Source organism: Macrobrachium nipponense, chromosome 42 (assembly GCF_015104395.2).
Source record: "Macrobrachium nipponense isolate FS-2020 chromosome 42, ASM1510439v2, whole genome shotgun sequence".
Taxonomy (NCBI): domain Eukaryota; kingdom Metazoa; phylum Arthropoda; class Malacostraca; order Decapoda; family Palaemonidae; genus Macrobrachium; species Macrobrachium nipponense.
In genome coordinates, this window is record NC_061103.1 from 35,692,767 (window position 1) to 35,714,067 (window position 21,301).

Sequence of the window (21,301 nt, forward strand, 5' to 3'; positions counted from 1 at the left end):
CTAGTGATCTACTCTCTGTGGAACTGTGGAACAGTCTCCCAACCCAGAGGATCGTCGTGCGATTGGAACTTTTAGGTGAATTCAAGGGAATATGCAATATATTATTACCCTAATAGTGACCTCCTTCCATTTTGATATTTAAATATTTCCATATATTTATCTATTTGTTACTTTATCTGTTACATCTGTCGAATGAATACCATATTATTCTTCGGGTTCTTCTTGAATTTCTAGTCAATTGCTCCACGTGAATAGGATTGATCTTCTGAATAATGAATAATAATAATAATAATAATAATAATAATAATAAGAAGAAGAAGAAGAAGAATAAGAAACTATGAAACTATAATAACCACAATGCACCCCTCAACTTCTCTCTCGAATTCTTCACAATTTTTGGATACGCTCGTCACTTCTAAGTCCTAGGATCCAAATGCAAGAATGTGATGTCATTCTGATTTCCGGCAGCTGGATTCGAACCTGCATCCAGGGTGTCAGAATGAGGTCACGATGCTGACCTGACGTCCTCGAGTACCCGAAAGGTGTGAAGAATTCTGGGAGTTAAGAGGGCACTGTGGTTATTACATTTATGTTTATTTTATGAAATTAAATAGAAAGACGGTTTACACGAGTCATGCAGGAATTCTGGTGACAAATTTAAAGAGGATATATATATATATTATATAATATATATATATATATATAGTATTATATATATATATATATATATATATGGCATAAGAGAACAAGATGTACAGGACAGAGGAAGACGGAGAAGGCTGACTAGAAACATTGCATAATGTATTATATTCACTTGTAAACGGATGTCCTAAGCCTTAGTCATATTAAAGAGGCCTTTGAGATGACAATGAGACGATCTACTTCAAGAAAGGACCGGAAATCCCTCAAAGATAAGAGCATAACAGTAAACAAGACGATTCCCATTAAAAAGCTGCAATCATGAGATTTTGCAACTCGTAAAGAAAGAATCTCTCTTGTCAGCGCAATCCCCAACTATGAATATTTTCAGAAAACCGACATTTCATAACGTACATTACGTCAGGTTTTACGAAAGACGGTTTTCCTAGTCACCTCACGTAGTAGGTAACTCGTTTGGGACGTCACAGATTTTTAAAGAAATAAATAAAAAGTAAAAACAGCATAAAACGCGTCTGGTACTTCATGAACGCGTGTATGCGATTCGGTCTAACAGCGCAGGTGTTAATGCTATGTCCTGTATGTGTTTGTGTGCGTGCCTGTGTGTGTGTTCGGGGGGTGTTAAGGGGGAGTTTACACAGAAGGGGGAAGCGGTCCCCCCTCCCAGGTGACGTCATTTCATCCCATCCCGAACTTCCGACAGGTCTCTGCTACAACCCCCTTTCACTACGGTTGATTTGGTCTGAAGGTGAAAGTATTTCAACGTTCCCCCTGCAGACTCAAGTCTAACCTTATGCAGTTAACTGACTGACTGACTGTGACGAAGAAACACACACACACACACTCACTCACAGAAGAGAGAGAGAGAGAGAGGGGGGGAGGGGTAGAGTGGGAGGCGGAATCTATCAGAAAAGCGTTTCACCTTACTACAATGAAATAATCACGAGAAATTTAAGGCCGATTTTAGAAATGAGAGAGAGAGAGAGAGAGAGAGAGAGAGAGAGAGAGAGAGAGAGAGAGAGATTTGTACGTTTAGCTATATACAAACCACTTGCGTAGACAGTATCTTGCGTATTACCTCTATTGTAAGTGAACTTTTTCCAGCATCATTATACGTCACTGCCAACTCAGATCTTTGTTGACAGAGAGAGAGAGATAGAGAGACAGAGAGAGAGAGTTTGCATTCCTTTAGATAAACGTAAACCACTTGCAAACGAGGTATCTTATTACGCATAAACATCGATTGTAAGTAATCGCTTTCAAACAACAGTCATATCAAAACATCGCTCTTCCGCGTCAAGCTACACTTCGTTAACGCGAGAAGAGTATCTAATAATATAAACATTATTATTCATTTAAATAATGTCGCTCAAACAAAGAAAGCACGGCAATAATGGCAGGAACAAATAAGGGAGAGAATAATCATTATTATTTAATCTAAATAGCGTCACAGCAAACAAAGGACGCAGCATAATAACAGCAGGAAGGGATGCGCGGAATAGCGCCAGTGCTTTAGTGTTGCCATAAAATCGAGTTCAGGAGAAATTGGTTTCGTAAAGTCACGAATTTAAAGTCTCTCTCTCTCTCTCTTTCGCTGATTCTTTTGACGAAACGTGACTAATTCGTTTGAAATTCTGGGTTGAAGAAATAAAGAAGAATCGGTCATTTCTCTCTCTCTCTCTCTCTGTAGATTATATTTATCGTAACCGTTTCGTTGTAGTGTGGTAAAATCCTCTCTCTCTCTCTCTCTTATAATGTCAGCAGCTTTGTTTGTCAAACAATCGTCGCTTTGTTAGTCTTTAATGTTGGAGAAATACGTCGTTTGTCAAAAGATGACTTACTAGTCCGCGTTTTAGTTCATACGTTGTCAACATACGATACCGCCTGTTGCTATCCTTGCAAACAAGACTAACAATGACTAACAATTATAATCTATTTCTGATAGTGTTCATTGTACAGCAGAAAGTTTTGATGGTAGATATTGGCAGAATGATTGTGAAAAGATTTGCTGGGTTTAAGGACATTGTCAGAGATGGTATAAGTGAAATATTACTTTTTTAACTAGATACTCTAGGCCTAGGATGAGTTATAGATTAGGCCTAGTATGAGATATATATATATATATATATAATATATATATATATATATATATATATATATATGCTAGATGGGTTTTATAGATAAAAAATTATGATGGATGACTTTGGAAGGAAAAAAATAATCTACATTTATATATAGTTTCCCTTGCAGAGAGAGAGAGAGAGAGAGAGAGAGAGAGAGAGAGAGATTCTCTAACTTGCTTTTCTTAGAAGAAGCAACCAGCGGTCAAGCAACGACCCTTTATACCTGTTTCCCGGTTCAAACCGGTAAAGACACAATTATCTTTTCGTGAGGTTTTGAGAAAGCATTGTGAGTAATGCATGTATCGCGCAGGCGCGCGTCTCTTCGAAGCGAGATCTCTCTTAAGACCTCTCTTCTTTGCGAGACATTTATGAGATGTCTCTCTTAGGACTATGTCCGCTACGAGATATCTCTCTGAAGACCTTCTCTTCATCCACTACGAGATATCTTTCTGACGACCTTCTCTAAGAAATATTTATCTGAAGACTTCCTTTTTTTAGAGATATCTCTCTGAACACCTTCTTCTCTAAGAGGTATCTCTCTGAAGACCTTCCTCCACGAGATATCTCTCTGAAGACCTCCTCCACGAGATATCTCTCTGATGACCTCCTTCTCTACGAGATATCTCCCTGAAGACCATCTTCTCTGCGAGATATCTCTCTGAACACCTTCACGTCCGCTACGAGCTATCTCTCTGGGGACCTCCTCTACGAGATATCTCTCTGAAGACCACCTTCTCTACGAGATATCTCTACGAGGTATCTCTCTCAGAGTGTTTATTTTCTTCTCAATCAATATAATATTGAGCTTTTTAATTTGAGTTTGTTATAATTTAACAAATTTATCACTGTTAAATCTCCGATTATCTCTCAGTGAATTAAATCTCTCTCTTGTGTCTATGAAAATATGGCCTTGACTAATCAGAAAAAATAACTGAGCATCGAATTCCAAGCGCAATAGAATCATTCTTTGGGAATCAACGTTCCAAAAGTGCCCTTATGTCAAAATCCTCAGATTTGGCTGATTTTTCACAATTTTGGTCTAGGTATCCCCTTCAGCCATAGAATTGTTGTTTTCTCAAATACTGGGTCACCTGACCGCAAGGTTAGGTCAGGTACATCCTTTTCCAGTTCATTTTTCATTATATATTAATTATTAGAATGTGAAAGTCTTTTGTATATAACGAGACCAGTTCTATATAGGCAAAAAATCATGTGCAGCCCACCTTGACTTACAAGTGGCCTTCTGGCGTACAGTTGACCCACTGTTAGAGGTTGGTTGAATTTTTTTTTTTATTTCTTTTATTTTCGTTGTTTTGATCTTGAATGAGGGTACAGGTAAGCGGTCAAAGTCAAAACAAATAAATTAAATGTAGATTATAAATAAAAGAACAATTACTCGGTAGAATGCTTCAGACAACACCGAATAACGTATGAATATGTAGCCAATATTTTGAAGATAGTCTTCCTTAACTCTCTCTCTCTCTCTGAAAGTGATCGAGCACTTCGCTCTGTCTTCCTTCATCGAGGAAACTTTGAGACTTTGATTGATGATTGAAAACTATCGATCAAAAGATATGTTTTACGTCAATAGTGTTGTTGAAGAATTATTGATACAGGTATGTGATTCATTTCCCTCCTGTATAAATGTTAAAAGTGATAAAAAAAAAAGAGAGATAAAGATCTATTCTGATGCATATATAACGGCCAAATAAAGGCGGCGAGGTTACTGTAACCTATATATATATATGGTTTGTGGAATCTCTATACATCCCAAAAGACATAATAAAGCTATAAAAGGTGTTTTTTTTTCTGGAGATTGGTGGATGAGTGTAATGGTCATTGGTCTAGTGTCTGGGTTTCAGTTCAGCTGCTTCGGACGAAATCTGTGAGGCCAATAAAAGAATGAAGCAGGTTCCTCTCTCTCTCTCTCTCTCTCCCGAGTACTTCATCTGAGGGATGTGACTCTCGACGCATGAATAATGACGTCACTCTTCCAAATAAGGTTCGGGAACGATCCGGACGTTGTACAGGGGCCCCACGAGATTCGTCATTTGGATTTTTCCTCTTCGTGTCGCGTTTGATTGGGTGTGAAGTGAAGTCTCTCTCTCTCTCTCTGTTATAGTATGTCCATTCTTTCTCTCCTATCCTTCATAAATTCCCTCTCTCTCTCTCTCTTTCTCGCTCTCTAGACAAAATCATTAGGACACTGTGAATGAAAAGTAAAACCTTGCTCCTACAGATAAAGTGAGCACACATGGTCTCCTCGGATGGACTAACTAGTCTTTGAGACATCATAATCCTTGTAACTCTCTCTCTCTCTCTCACCGTTATACGTCCACTCTTTCTCTCCCTCTCTCCCGAATAAAGAAAGATTGAAAGGCTCGCTCTCTCTCTCTCTCGTTTAAAGTCATCCTTCCCAGAGTTACTCCTGACATCATTTCTAAAAGCTTTAAGACAAAACCGGGCCAAGCCCACTTGCGTATACAGGATACAGGTGTATCCTGAAAGTACACCTGTATAGTTCTATTTGCGTATGCAGAAGTCTTTCACCTGCAGGATACAGGTGTATCCGAAGAGACACGTGTATATAGCGAGTGATTTTTATAGTATATATATGCAGAAACCTCAATAATTTCAGAATCAAATCTTGAAATTTCTGCAATAACACCTGTATTTCCGTATACAGAGGTCATTCAACTTCGGGATACAGGTGTATCCCGAAATGCACCTGTATCCTGAAGATACACCTGTATCAAGTGATTTAATTTCGCAGATGGGACAAGAAAACTTCAAAAACTACCGAATAAAACTTTAGAAATTCCTGTATCTCTAGGATACAACTGTATCAAGGGATTGTTTTTTTTTTACAGAGGGGATACACAAAAGCCTCAAAAATACATAATAAAATCTTTGAAATTCCTGTATTTCTAGGGTACAACTGTATTAAGGGATTGTTTTTACAGAGGGGACTGGAAAACTACAGAATAAAACGTTAGATATTCCTGTATTTCTATGATACAACTGTATCAAATTTCTGTATTTCTGGGATACAACTGAATCAAATTCCCGTATTTCTGGGATACAACTGTATCAAATTCCTGTATTTCCGGGATACAACCGTATCAAATCCCCGTATTTCTGGGATACAATTGTATCAAATCCCTGTATTTCTAGGATACAACTGTATCAAATTCCTGTATTTCCGGGATACAACCGTATCAAATTCCTGTATTTCTGGGATACAACCGTATCAAATTCATGTATTTCAAGGATACAACTGTATCAAATCCCTGTATTTCTAGGATACAGTTGTATCAAATTCCTGTATTTCTGGGATACAACTGAATCAAATTCATGCATTTCTGGGATACAACTGTATCAAATTACCGTATTTCTGGGATACAACGTGTCAAATGTTTTTCTGCTATTTTCTGGATACAAACGTGTTCAAAATCCCCGTATTTCTGGGATACAACCGTGTCAAATTCCCGTATTTCTTGGATACAACTGTATCAAATCCCTGTATTTCTAGGATACAATTGTATCAAATTCCTGTCTTTCTGGGATACAAACATATCAAATCACTGTATTTCTAGGATACAACTGTATCAAATTCCTGTATTTCTGGGATACAACCGTATCAAATTCCCGTATTTCTGGGATACAACTGCATCTAGGGATTTCATTTTACAGAGGGGATAAAAAAAATAAAAAATACAGAATAAAATCTCAGAAATTCCTGTAATTTTAAACTTCTTCCGTAAATTCTTGGAGCCGTTTCAAAAAGTATTCCGTGGCGGGAGTCAGCAACCTGACATCTAACGGATTTCATGCAAGAAGAAGAAGTATAGGAGAGGAGGAGGAGGAGGAAGAGAGATAAAAATTCAGTGGTGTAGATTTGAATGAACCATGACAAAAGGAGGTTACAGTTGAGGAAAGATGAGTTTTGAGTCTCTCTCTCTCTCTCTGTTTTTATCTCAGCGTTTCTCTCTCTCTCTCTCTCTTTTTATCTCAGCGTTTCTCTCTCTCTCTATCTGTTTCTGTCTCAGTCTTTCTCTCTCTCTCACTCTTTCTCTGTCTGTATCTATCTCAGCTTTTTTTCTCTCTCTCTGCCTCTCTCCTTTAATCTCTCTCTCATTCTTTCCTTCTCCCTCTCTCAATATAGGTAGGGCGATTATGTAGTTCCAAGACAGCGCGCGCTTAAACTATGCCATTACGCGAGGAATAAACGTCGTGCGGAAGAAACTGTGGGGGGATGGGGGGGTTGTGTCAAACGACGAGACACCCCCGATCGTTCCACCGTGAACGGAATAACGGTTCGAGAAGAACCCGCTTTTCGAGTAAGACAACGCCTATGTGTTTTTTTTTTTCTCTCTCTCTCTCTATCTATCGCTCTTTCTTAGTATGTGGTAGTTAAATCCGTCTTAACGGTCAGTTATTTGTGTTTTTCAGTAATTAATTCCTTATTATGTTTATTATTGAAAAATTATTTTGATGTTGAATGCCACTATGAATATGGTAATTACCGTCTTTCCATGTTTTCTTCTTATGTAATTTTTATTTTTTCCCTTCGATATTTGGGGTTTGAATGAATCTTCATGTGTGGTCTTTTCTGGGTTTTTCATTGATTATTTTCTAATTACTGAAAAATTATTGCGTTATTGGATGCCAGGGTGAAGATGATGTTGTCCTCTTTCCATGTTTTTTTTTTTTTCATTGGTATTTATGTTTTATAGTGATTAATTACATATTTATTATTTATAATTACTTAATTAATAGGTTGTTGGATGCCAAGATGAAGACTGTAATTATCCTAAGTTTTTTTCTCTCTTTTATATTTATTTGTTTATTTCTTCTTTCCTTGGGATTTGAGGTTTAAATATGCCTGCATGGGTGGTCATTTGTGTTCATTTATTGTTGAGAAATCATTATATTATTAACGGATGCCAAGATGAAGATGGTATCTATCCTCTTTCCAAGCCACAGAGAGAAATGATTGTCAATGCACGGTGTGTTATAGTTTTGAGTCCACTGGAGGAACTGATTTCTTTTTTCATTAAATAAGATTCTTTCGTCATTGCCAGTATTTCAGGTGTAATTTAATTTATAGATATACATGCATATATACATTATATATATATAATTCATGATTTCATTTCACTGAAAGTATGCTTAAAGAAATAGAAAATACCTTGTAAACATCTGACTTATCAGAGTTTTAAAATTATATTCAAATTTCATATAAGCAAAGGCATATTGACTGTAAAAAAATCTATGAATAGCAATTTTATAACATAGTTTTAGCAAACTGATATATTTTCAATTATATACATGCATTATGTATTTAAAAACTCATATACTTTAAGTCATTATCAACAAAACATTATATACATTTGTATGTGCACTTATGAACAAAAGGCTCATTAACTCAGAAATAATCAGATTCATAGTCAATATTAAAAAGTAATGATTTTCAAGTTAAATTGGTATACTCTAGGTTGGCAATCCCAGCTGACCTATTAGAAGGTTAAATGCTGAGGGAGAGGCACCAGTATGTAGTGAATTAACTCTCTTGAATGGTTGTGGATCCCTGGCGACGGAAATGAAAACCCTCAGTGGTCAATGAGTTTATATACATGAAGGCAATGGCGAATGCATTAATCATTCTTTTAGAATGTAGGATAATGGTAGTATCCTTGCTATCCTACACACTGTGAGTCACTAGAGGGATATGGGGCCCGATGGGGTTGCAGCCCAATATCTTATATATATTCGTGAATAACCAGAAAAGTGAAAGGATAATGTATTCTAGGGTTTAAGAACTACATACTTATTGCACAGATGAAAAGATATAATATTGAACAGGACAGCGAGAAGACTGGAGATCATTTCTTTTTTCTATTCAAACCAACGTTTCGGTAATCCTTTCTCATCTTCAGGGCTATAAATAGAATTAATCTATAGCCCTGAAAATGGGAAAGGATTCTCGAAACGTTGGTTCAAATAAATGGAAGAAATGATCTCCAGTCTTCTCGCTGTCCTGCTCATTAAACTTGAGCTCACAAGGAGCGAAGATCTTACAAGTAAACAGATATATATATAAAACAGCTCACTTCTTTTAAGAAAAATGAACTGGATTTTTGGTATTGAGAAGAGATAGATAGATGGAGAGAGAGAGAGAGACCTAGACAGATAGGTGGAGAGAAAGAAGAAACGGAAATGAAGGCAAGCAATGTGCTAGTTCTCTGCATTAGAATTCATCCATAATTCAAACATGATTCACTAGGTCCTAAGGGGCGTTGTAACTTAGTTGTTCTGGCCCAGGAAGGATTCGAACCCTGGGCTCTCTGATCTCTTGATAGCCGAGTGGTCAAAGTCGACTGCTTATTGGTATCTAAGCTGAAAGGCCCAGGTTTGAATCCTGGGTAGGCCAGGAGAATTTATCAGTTATATATATATATATATATATATATATATATAATATATATATATATATATATATATATATATGAGAGAGAGAGAGAGAGAGAGAGAGAGAGAGAGAGAGAGAGAGGAGAGAGAGCTTAAATTCGGATATATTTTCAACACGTAAGAGAATCAGCTTTAAATATTTTAAGGGTTTACAGAGAGAGAGAGAGAGAGAGAGGGGGGGGGGGTTAAATTCAAAGAGATATTCCCCACACGTAAGAGAGCCAGCTTCAAGTATTTATCATTTTAACGGTCCAAGATATATCCTTATTTTCCCAAAATCAAATGGGGTCCTTAGACATAATTAAAATCCTTTAAAGAAATATTTAAGATATTAAAAAAAGAATTATAATCAACATCCTTTAGAAAAGTAAAAATATTAAAAACAAAACCAAGATTTTATGACTTCGTAAAGGGCACGAAACATGACGTGACGTAAATAGGCCCTTTTAAATGCCGAGAGCATTCGAAATTTAAAAAAAATCTCTCACTTAAAAAAGTTCGTTTTCCAAAAAATCGAACTTTATTTTTTAACTGAATTTACCAAAAAGTTCCTGGAACACTTCTCTGTTTTTCTCTTCACAAGATATAACCAGGATCTCTATAGTGGGCTGTTTACAACACATATATATAACACGATATATCTCTCTGGTGCAACCAGACACCTCTGTTAACCAACCAACGTGCGCACGGACACACACACACACACGAACACACACGAATAACACACCTTCTCCCACAGGTGTTTAATTTACAACTGTCGGTGTTTGTTGGTCAGATTGCAGCCCAGGCGGCGCTATGCCGCAACTAGGTCGCCGAGAGTTGCTGGTTAGGATATTATTGTGGGTGGCGATATTTCATTTCTCTCTCTCTCTCTCTCTCCTAAATGGAGATGTTATATAGCATGTATGTATGTATATATCTATATATATATATATATATATATATATATATATATATATATATCTCTCTCTCTCTCAAATGGGATCATTTACTTAATGCTTGAGTGTTTATTTATGCTTTCAAATTGGTTGGATTAATGTGGGAGATATATTCTCTCTGCTCTCTCTCTCTCTCTCTCTCTCTCTCTCAGTGGGAGGGGACTATTTACCTCAAAATTATGTTGATTCTTTTTGTTATATATATCTATATATATATATATATATATATATATATATATATATATATATATTATATATATATACTCGATGCAACTCCGCAAAGTTGCGTCGCAGCATAATTCATTTTTTAAATTATTATTAATTTTTTTGTCTATCATTGCCATTTTATAGTGTACTCAGGCCTTCGGTGGAGTAAAACGATAGTTTGGTTATTCCATTTGCATAATATTTATAACTAAGGAGAGCCATTTTCCCAGATCACATGCAAATATCAATAGACGAATATTTCACGAGATTTTAAACTCGCCAAAGTAAAAGTCCATTAAAATCATTAACACAATTATGAAACAAGCTCCTAGAAGTAAAACTATAATTTAGTTATTCGATTTGCGTAATAATCATAACTAAATGGCGCCATTTTTTTTTAAAGATTACTAAGAAGTAACTATAGACTCGTTTTACGGGATTTAAAAAACGCCAACATTGAAAGCTATTAAAATAATTGTTGGAGTTGCAGACCTTCTGATTTCTTTGGGGAAGATCAGTTGATTCTTGGGTATTGTAATTTCGGGTTTAAAAGCGGTTGCTAATCACCTTTAAATATTTATTCTTTATTTTGCTGGTCGCCGTACTACTTTCGTCCACTAATGCAGGCCTTTTAATACACGACGTAATTTCCTGTTCGATCAACAAGCATAGTATATTATTCAGAATTTGTTGATTACTTTAATGGATTTTAATTTTGGCGTGTTTATATCCCGTAGAATTAGCGTCTATAGTTCCTTCTTGGTAGTCTTTTAAGAATGTGGCGCTCTTTAATTATAATTACAACGCAAACTGATTAACTAAACTATAGTTTTATACTACAATCGTGTTTCATAATTTTGTTCATGATTTTAATGGATTTTTATTTTGGCAGGTTTGAAATCTCGTAAATTAACCGTATATTTTTACTAGTCTGTGATCTTTTGGATGTATTAGCCCACTTTAGTTATAAATACTCTGCACATGGAATAACCAAACTATAGTTATATATACTTCACGTACTATAATCTCATCCACGATCCTAGAAACAGAGAAATCCTGATGATAACAAACAAGTTTGAAATTGCAATATAAGATCGTCTGTCCTTCGAAGACTGGTGGCGCCATGTTCAACCGTCAGTCAGAGTTTGAAATGTTTGCTTACTATTATGAATGACTTCTTAGACCGACCCCCAAATGTCAGTGCATTCTTGGGCATGCTGGGGCATTCATTATTCATTCATTCATCTCTTCATCCATTCATTAAAGAGAGAAAAAGAAAGAGACAGAGAGAATGGGGGCTCAATGTTGGCTTACGAGTATGAATAACTTCTTAGGCCGACCCCTCAAATCTCGGCGCAATCTGGTCATCATTTCTCATTCATTCATCCAGTCATTAGAGAGAGAGAGAGAGAGAGAGAGAGAGAGAGAGAGAGAGAGAGAGAGAGAGAGAGAGCTAAGGCTACTTACTGCTCCTTCCGATCGCTTACGACGAGTGTTGACGTATTGCTTCTCATTTGTTCAGATCCTGAAAGGGTTTGATTCATAGACAGGAAATGGGAATCATGAAAGAAGACGGTTGTTGGAAGAAGAAGAAGAAGGAAAAAAAAGAAGGATAAACAATAACAAAGATTATGGATCTAAGAAGCTTGTTAAAAATAAGGAAGATGAGGAATGTGATAGAGGTAGATACGAGATTGGAACATGGTTTTTAACAGTAGGCCTAAGAGAGAGAGAGAGAGAGAGAGAGAGAGAGAGAGAGAGAGAGGGGGGGGGGATACAGAATTTAGTCTTAGTCAAAACTTGAAAAGCATGATGTAATCGTGACTTAAACAGAGAGAGAAGAGAGAGAGAGAGAGTCACTTGCTCCGAACTGTCACTCTGGATCTGTCGCTCCTTGATAAGCGAATTTAATCGCCTTCCGTAGTTCCGTAGCGAGTGTGTCGCTCTATCTATAAGCGGTACTTAACGTCTTCTCTGACAGGTCGAGGAAGAGGTCACTGACCTTCCAAGAGAGGTCAGATAGATATTGAGAGCGCTCTCTCTCTCTTGATACCATGGGTAGGATCCTTAAAATTCGGGATACTGCTCTAAGGTACTTTCTCCAATCCCTAATCCCACTCCTCCTTAGGGAGATAGTGCCGTCCGTGGACCTCATGCGGTGCACTGTAGACATTATTATTTAAGGTTCTTTGCAGCGTGCCTTCGGCCCCTAGCTGCAACCCCTTTTCGTTCCGTTTACTGTACCTTCTTTCATATTCTTTCTTTATTTTACTTTCCACTCTTTCCTAACACTTGCTTCATAGTGCAGCAGCGAGGTATTCCTCTTGTTACATCTTTTGCTGTCAATTTCCATTTCAGCGTTGAATGACCTCATAGGTCCCAGTGCTTGGACTTGGTCCTAAATTCTATATTCAATTCAACTAATCCTACTCCTAATCCTATACCCTCCATCCCAATCCCCCTCCCATAGGAATCCTTACATTTGGAAGGATTGCAGGACATACATAGGTCTAAGATACGGTGTCTCCTATTCCTGTCGAATATGACGAGAATGAGACATATTGACGAGAATAGGACCCTTTCTGGGGAGTCCTATGTCCAATCCTTAATCCTATACCCTCAATCACCCCGTCCGTTCCAAACTTAAAGTAGGACCCAATAGGACCATAAAATTCGGGAGGACAATGAGACATAGGTCTAAGGTACGCTTATAGAGGAATCATTTAACTGTCTCATATTCCCCCTGTCTCATATTCCCCCTGAATCTGATGAGCGTAGAACCCCCCTCCGCCCTTGGGGAGTCCTTAATCCTAATCCTACATTCCATCCTATACCCTCCATCCTTGCTCCCCCTCTCCCCCTACCACAGCCCTTCCTAAACGTGAGGACAAGCGACGGGAAGCCTCTTTTTCTGAGGATGTGCTTGCTCTGCAGAGAGGATCCAGGCACAGCTGGAGTCGAAGTGACTTCTTCCCCTCCTCCCTCTGCTTTCGAACGCTCAGTTGCAAAGAAAAAATATTTATTAATTTTTTTTTTTTTTTTAGACAGGGAGCATTGCTGATTATTTTTAGAATAGTTTCGTGACTGGAGTGCTTGTTTCGTACTATGTCAAGTTTCAGAGGGAGGCCAAATTAATTTTGGAGGCTAAAATCTCTCGCTGAAACTCGAGGACAAAAATAAACTCTTATTTTTATATGTATTCACTTTAATGAAACTTTTTTTATATACATTTTAATTGTCAAAGATAAACTGAAAACTCCCTGGTTAGTTAACCACCAGGTACCTTATACTAGGATCTTCTTTTATATACAAATATAAATATACGCCAGTAAATATACAAATACGAAAAACAACGACGAAAACATTAGCTGTGCTAGTCGTGAGGTTGTTAGACCTTATACCTTCACTAACTAGGCCTACCCTGGTTGCAATTCGCCAAAGTTCGTTAACCACCAGATACCAGGGTCATATTTTACATATATAAATATAAATATACAATAAACGAGTCACACAAACAACGACTGAAAAAAAAAAAAGTCGCACTACTCGGGAGGCATCCATTCGCAGCCTTGTTTATCCGTCCACAAATTGAATCTATACAAGACTTGTACTAAGTGACCAGAGGATGTCCATTGATTCATTGAGCGGCGGCCGCGTTCACTTCACCATTCCCTCCGGTGGTAAAAGGTTGCGCCGTAGCGTCGTGGGTCGGAAAAGCATCTTTGGGACACGGATTGCGTCGAATTATGAAGTCATCGTATATTAATTATATATATAAGTTATATGGGTATGAAGGGTGTATTATTACCTGGCCCGTGGGAATCAAAGGCGTAACTGCCCGGCACCCCAGGTGGCGGGACACCTCGGCGGTCGAACGAACGCGCCCCCAATGGAGTTGACGCGTGGGAGGTTGTAATTTGGTCTCCTGTGACATAGAGGATGACCCTGCATACCCCTGGGGCCCCCTTACACCAGGGGCAAATGCCCCCCACCTCGCCCCAAGGGCCAAATCCCTAGCTCTCTTGATGCCCATGACAATGAGGGTTAATGCGAGCCTTCCTTCCTTCTGCAGCAGTGATACAACATCACTGACTGACCCCCTCTCTCTGTACGGACGAGATAGGTCTCTCTCTCTCTCTCTCTCTCAGTTTCTTTCTACCTCTCTCTCTATCTCACTTTCGCTCTATCTGCTTATCTATCCATCTGTCTTTCTCGTGTGTGCGTATCTCTCTCTCTCTCTCTCTCTCTCTCTCTGTGTGTGTGTGTGTGTGTGTGTTTACCCATCTCGTTCTTTCTCTGTCTATCTATCTATCTCTCATACTGCCTGTCTATCTATGTCAATATATCAATCTCTTTCAGAAACGTGATATATGTATAAATATGCAGATGAACACTTAGGCCTATGCTTAACAACTATCTTTATAGGACAATACAACATTTATATGATATATATAATACACATTTGGATATATCGGCGTACCATAAACTCATTTATCATAATTCTGTGTTGCTTTTGAAATATATACATGTGACTTACTCCCTATTAGATGTGCACTGAACACCTTGCCCTAGACTTAGCAAATTTCGTTATAGCCTATATAAACTTATAAAAAATATATAATATAAATTTTGTAAACATTTGCGTACCGTAAATCCATTTATTCAATTCTGTGTTGCATTTCAAAGTCCTTAACTTCAAAGCAAAGCGGTTGACTGCCACATCTGGACTTAGACCTATGGTTAACAGCCCTCTTTATAAGCCTATATGACATCTATGAAAATATGTACAATATAAATCAATATACATTTGCGTACCGTAACTTCATTTATCTTAACCCTGCGTTGCAGTTCAAAGTCATTTACTCAAAAACAAAGTGGCAAAACTGAAGCTCATCGTTGTCAACGTTGTTGTATTCCCGGTGCTTTTGTGGAGATAATTTCGCATTTCGAACGCTTCCTCTGTTGGTGTTGGATGATGGAGAGAGAGAGAGAGAGAGAGAGAGAGAGAGAGAGAGAATACCCTCTTTCTCTTTCTCTCTCTTTTATGCATAAATAAACGAGAGACATCTCTGGCTCTCTTTTATGTAAAGTAAAAATAAATGAGATCCCCCCCCCTCTCTCTCTCTCTCTCTCTCTCTCTCTAACGAAAAACAAATTCAAGAATAATTCTGAGAGAGAGAGATAGAGAAAGATTAAAATAATAGATGAAGTACAAATCATAATTCTGAATAACCTCTCTCTCTCTCTCTCTCTCTGACCTACACCAGTTCACAGAGATGGTTGGGGTGGGCCGGGCCGGGCGGGGGCGGGGGGTGGGGGGGGGGAGGTTGTTTGAGAGTGCGTCACTAACCCGCTTCATCCATTAAGTATTGAGCATCACTTGAACACAGGATAAACCAAGAGTGTGAGTTGCACACTATGAAGTTTAAGTAATGATGTTTTATCTTATTTGCGATATGTCTGGGGAGAGTGGCAGAATGTAAAGTAAGGGAATTATAAGTAAATCTATCCTAAATCTTCAGTACTTTATTCAATATCCGTTACGCCATCCACTCTAAGGTTAGACCTATATTAGAACTTCGATATATAGATTATTACCTAACTTATGTTAGAATTTCAATATATTGCCCATTGCTTAATATTTCTTAAGTAATTCACTAGACCTATGTAAGAACTTCAATAAAACTCTTAAGTAACTCATGCAAGGCTAAATATATATGTCAAACTTTAGTGCATTGTCAATTACTTTACTTAATCCCAATAAAGTATGCCAGTATTCTTACTAGTAATATCATAGACCTATACTTTTCTGTCTAAAAAGTATTGATATACTTTTTGAGCTCTAGAGAATATTCAAAAGTATTTGACACTTATATTTAAGTATCAAATAATCAAATCTCAAGTCAAGTAGACTGAAATTTTATTTATTCATGGGATTTTTAATTGATTCGGTATTCTCTGTAGTGTTGATTGTTAGGCCTATATACTTTTCCTCAAGTGTTTTCTAAGTAGACATTTATTCTGTATCCACAAGGGAGTCAAAGTAGACCGAAATTAGACCTATATGTCTTTAGCAACTCTGGACTTTTAAGTCATTAGATAAAGTTACGTTTTTCATGACTATTTTATAAGTAGGCTATAGTCACTTGGGAGAAAAAGAGAGAAAAAGAAGTTTCGTTAAGTCGTCATATTCATTTGCTCTCTCTCTCTCTCTCTCATACAAAAGTAAATAAAAGCCTAACTTTTAAGAGCCTCTCTTGCTCTCTCATGAAAAAGCAAATGAATAATTGTGAACAGTATCTCTCTCTCTCTCTCTCTCTCTCTCTCTCTCTCCATCCATCTGACTCATAATATTCTTAGGAATTTAATTTCAAATTGACAAAATATTTAGGCATAGGCCTATAGAATATGCTTACGTAGGCCTATAACAATACAGAGCAAAATAGCCTTCTGTATAATTTACTTTCGCATGCAATTCTAGTCTGTATAATTGCCAAGTCTTATTCGGCTTGTCCGTTTATTTGGTTTCTAAATGAACTTGGAATAAAATGAAAAAGACTTTGTAATAAAAATGAAACTAAAAATATTAAATTTAAAATACACATTTAAAGGATTCAAAGAGAAACTACGGATATGACCCATGTGACATATAGACCTATGCAGGGAAGGCGAGGTGGCAGTATAATATTATATTAGATTTAGGAAATTAGGCCAATAATAATAATAATAATAATAATAATTATTATTATTATTATTATTATTATTATTATTATTAATTTACTAATAATATAATTATTATTGATTTACTATGTCCGATAGGGAGAGCTTTACATAGGTAAAGCTCTTCCATTACTACTAACTCTGCCCTGTTTATGTCATTCCGGCCAGGCAACCCATATTTCCCAAAAACCCTACGTTTATTTACCAAACGAAAGAAATATTAAGGCAAGAATGATTAGGGTAGCAACCTTAGAGTAGCCCACGTCTATTCCTACCCCAAAATTAAAGAGGTAGCTTAAGGTAAACCTAAATTAAGGTAACTTAAGTTAGCTTAGCTTAGAGTAAATCTGTGTAGAGACGAGGTTTAGGTAGTACTACCTAGTTGAGAGCTTGAGGTACTACCTAGATACTCATTTTCCGGGCTTTAGGGGTTAGGTAATGGGTAAACGATGAGTATGGACTAAAAATTACCCTTTTAAAGGTTAAATTACCCTGGGTCAAGCCGTTGCTTAGACAAGGAAAAGGTAAGACCATAAGGTAACTGGATACCCATTTTCAGTTAGGGTAAAAAACGGCATGGTACAGGGGTGGACCATGTACGATCAATGTGTACAACCCCAAGAAAAGTACATTACAACGCGTCCTGACACCGGAGTAGAGGTCTTTAGCTCCGTTTCTCACCAACAACAAATCGCGTCTGATGCCCATCTCCGATGTCAGGACGCGTTATAATGTACTTTTTTTGGGGTTGTACACATTGATCGTACATGGTCCACCCCTGTACCATGCGGTTTTTTACCCTAGTAGCTTTAGGCAAATGGGTAAATCACAGGTGTCGAATAAAAATTAACCCTGTAAAGATTAGGGTAACTTTGGGTTAAGTCATTGTTAAGATGAGGCGAAGGTAAATCTTAGGGTATTTAGATATGGGTAAGTCATTGTTAAGATGAGGTTATGGTAAGGGCCTAGGGTAACTAGATAGGTACTCATTTTCAGTAGCTTTTGGTAACTGGTAAATGTTTGGTAGTATTCACTAACAAATACCCATTTCTTTGTTAAAAGATTATGACAGTGACAATTATTTGATTTCAGGGTATTTCTACAGAAGCAGTCTGCATGGACTGCAAGGAACGTAACCGCGGATACGACATCCACTAGGGATTGGGGCCGTCCAATGTATTTCGCCGTGTTTAGTACTGGCCCCTGGAGGGTTAATTACAGTCGTCCGTATAAATATTACTTAAAATTCTTGTTCAGTAGGTAAAACTGCATAGAAAAACCGCAACTGCCATAGTCTAGGCCGCCGTGGATAAGTAGCCTAGATCTACCGATTTCAGAACAAGGCCTACGATGATGTGCAGTCATGGAGAAAACTACTTGGAAGAATATGACATTAAAGTCATGATTAAGAACATACTGCATCCATATGTTGATTTTTATTACTGTGAGAGGATGAAAGCGGTTTGTGTTATCCGTAAAGTGTTTTAGTGATGAATATTGATAGATTATTATGTCTTTAACTCAGATCAGTGATTATGACAGCTTGTGTATATTGAAAATGTAATCTCATTTAGACCACTTTTATGAACACAAGGGGAAAATACCGTTAATATGGCAGAAATTATAATAGATAGCTGTGTATTAGTTTATTTATTAAATGTCAAATAAGGAGAGAGGCTTTGTCATGATGATAGCTTTATAGCATACAGAAATGTTAGAAATTAATGGTGTATTAAGGAAGAACAGGTTTGGTGTTGTATTAAGTAGAGTGGTACACAGCTTAGATTGAGTGGCCTTTATTACAAGAATTAAAATGAGCACCACCATTAAATCTGAAATGCCTTCAGAAAAAGAAGAGTCTGAATGTGGAGTAACGTTAGTTACTGTCAAATGTGAGACTGCAGATGTTGGGTATTCAAATGATTCGAATATAAGTGTGTCAGAGGAGTTTTTTGCTTCACAACTGTGTCCTGAAAAGGAAACAGATTCCAGTGAAGTAGGGGAAGATGACCTTGAATCTACAGCAAAATTAGAGAACACAAGTGATAGTTGTGACCCACTGTTCATCGAAGAAGGATGTGTAGAACAAGTTAAAAGGAAAGGAACCCAGGATTCATCTGTAAAAGCCTTAGTCAATAACAAGATGTTCACTTGCATGGTCTGCGGGAAAGCATTTCAGCGCATCTTTCACTTCAACACTCACATGAGAATTCATACAGGAGAAAGGCCGTTTGCTTGCAAGCATTGTGGAAAATCATTCAACGAGAAGGGGAATCTTCGCATTCATGAGTTACTCCACACAGGGAAAAGACCTTTTGCCTGTAAGGAATGTGGGAATTCTTACAGCAAAAAGGGGGATCTCGCCTCTCACATGAGAGCTCACACAGGCGAGAGGCCATTCAGTTGCAACGTTTGCGGTAAGACCTTTTGCCAGAGAGCAGGTCTCAATGTTCACATGCGAATCCATACGGGAGAGAGGCCGCACGTGTGTAGCGAGTGTGGGAAGGCGTTCCTCCAGAAAACAGTGCTCAAGAATCATTTGAGGACACACACGGGTGAAAGGCCATTCGAGTGCAAGGATTGTGGGAAGGCCTTTGGGCAGAAAGTGCATCTTAGGAGTCACATGAAGGTTCATACTGATGAGAAACCTTTCGAGTGTCAGGAGTGTGGGAAAACTTTTAGGAGAAAGAGACCTCTCACTGTTCATGCAAGAACTCACACTGGGGAGCTTCCATATGTTTGCACGGAGTGTGGGAAGACATTTAACTTGAAAAAAAGTCTAATAAGTCATTTGAAAGATCACGCAAAGGAATCGTTGTGGGAGTAGAATTTAGGGGAAGCATGTTATTCGATTACTAGTTTTGATAACTCTTTAGTAGGATATCTAGCTGAATAATTGCCTCAAAGCCATTTCTAGATTCTCTTGTGGAATGCAAATAAAAGTTGCGACAAGGTAAAGCCAAAGAGTTTGATGTTTCTTTCCAAGAATTCAGTCACATTCTAAAGGAATAGATGTGTGGAGTGCAGTATTGTACGTTCTGGTAGGTGATAAACTTCACAGATGTTTATTGTTACTGTTACTACAGTACTGTAATTTGAATTAATAAGTTCTGTTTTTATAGTGTTTGGGTTGACAGTCCGAGCTAAATGGGCCCTTGTAAAGATTCTGTTATTGTTATTATTATTATTATTATTTTTTTAATTTTTTTATTTTTTTTTTTTTTTTTTTGCTCTATCACAGTCCTCCAATTCGACTGGGTGGTATTTATAGTGAGGGGTTCCGGGTTGCATCCTGCCTCCTTAGGAGTCCATCACTTTTCTTACTATGTGTGCCGTTTCTAGATCACACTCTTCTGCATGAGTCCTGGAGCTACTTCAGCCTCTAGTTTTCTAGATTCCTTTTCAGGGATCTTGGGATCGTGCCTAGTGCTCCTATGATTATGGGTACGATTTCCACTGGCATATCCCATATCCTTCTTATTTCTATTTTCAGATCTTGATACTTATCCATTTTTTCCCTCTCTTTCTTCTTCAACTCTGGTGTCCCATGGTATTGCGACATCAATGAGTGATACTTTCTTCTTGACTTTGTCAATCAACGTCACGTCTGGTCTGTTGCACGTATCACCCTATCCGTTCTGATACCATAGTCCCAGAGGATCTTTGCTTGATCGTTTTCTATCACTCCTTCAGGTTGGTGCTCGTACACTTATTACTTGCAAGGTACTAGTTGATGTTTCTTGCACAGGCTCCAGTGGAGGGCTTTTCGCAACTGAATCATGCCTCTTTTTGTACTGGTTCTGTGCAAGTGCCGGGCATTCACTTGCTATGTGGGTTTATGGTTTCATTTTTCGTATTGCACTTCCTACATATGGGAGAGATGTTATTTCCGTCTATCGTACTTTGAACATATCTGGTTCTTAGGGCCTGATCTTGTGCCGCTGTTATCATTCCTTCAGTTTCCTTCTTTAGCTCTCCCTCTGTAGCCATTGCCAATTGTCATCGCTGGCTAGTTCTTTAGTCTGTCTCATGTTTATTGTCCGTGCATTGGTTTGTTGTGCCAGTCCTCTTGTTCTTTCTGTCTTTCTGTCCTGTCTGCTCTGTATATTTCTGGGTCTTCGTCATACTTTTTATTGTCCTTCTTCCCATGCACTCTTTAGCCACTCGTCTTCACTGGTTTTCAGA

At 37.8% G+C, this 21,301-nt stretch overlaps 2 protein-coding genes and 1 pseudogene across 4 annotated transcripts in view; 2 read left to right on the forward strand and 1 right to left on the reverse strand.

The window, feature by feature from the left end:
• Positions 1–10,057, reverse strand: part of LOC135213223 (uncharacterized) — a 54,289-nt gene extending 44,232 nt beyond the window's left edge. The window contains exon 1 of the mRNA XM_064247201.1: positions 9,979–10,057. The gene's annotated coding sequence lies outside the window, so the exon portion shown is untranslated. The remainder of the gene's footprint in view (positions 1–9,978) is intronic.
• Positions 1–21,301, forward strand: part of LOC135213332 (solute carrier family 49 member 4 homolog) — a 113,930-nt pseudogene that overhangs the window by 77,122 nt on the left and 15,507 nt on the right.
• On the forward strand, positions 17,242–20,320 carry LOC135213105 (gastrula zinc finger protein XlCGF8.2DB-like). Of its 3 annotated transcripts, none has more exons than XM_064246983.1 (2): positions 17,242–17,341; positions 18,209–20,320. In XM_064246983.1, exon 2 carries the CDS (start codon positions 18,930–18,932, stop codon positions 19,941–19,943), a length of 1,014 nt encoding a protein of 337 aa, XP_064103053.1. In that variant the 5' UTR covers positions 17,242–17,341; positions 18,209–18,929; the 3' UTR covers positions 19,944–20,320. The 3 variants fall into 3 exon arrangements, with proteins under 3 accessions (XP_064103053.1, XP_064103052.1, XP_064103054.1); XM_064246982.1 differs by having other exon boundaries at positions 17,266–17,416; XM_064246984.1 differs by having other exon boundaries at positions 17,266–17,406.

Excerpts from the sequence above, each read along its gene's own strand:
- LOC135213105 (XM_064246983.1), top strand. The coding sequence starts at position 18,930 with ATGAGCACCACCATTAAATCTGAAATGCCTTCAGAAAAAGAAGAGTCT.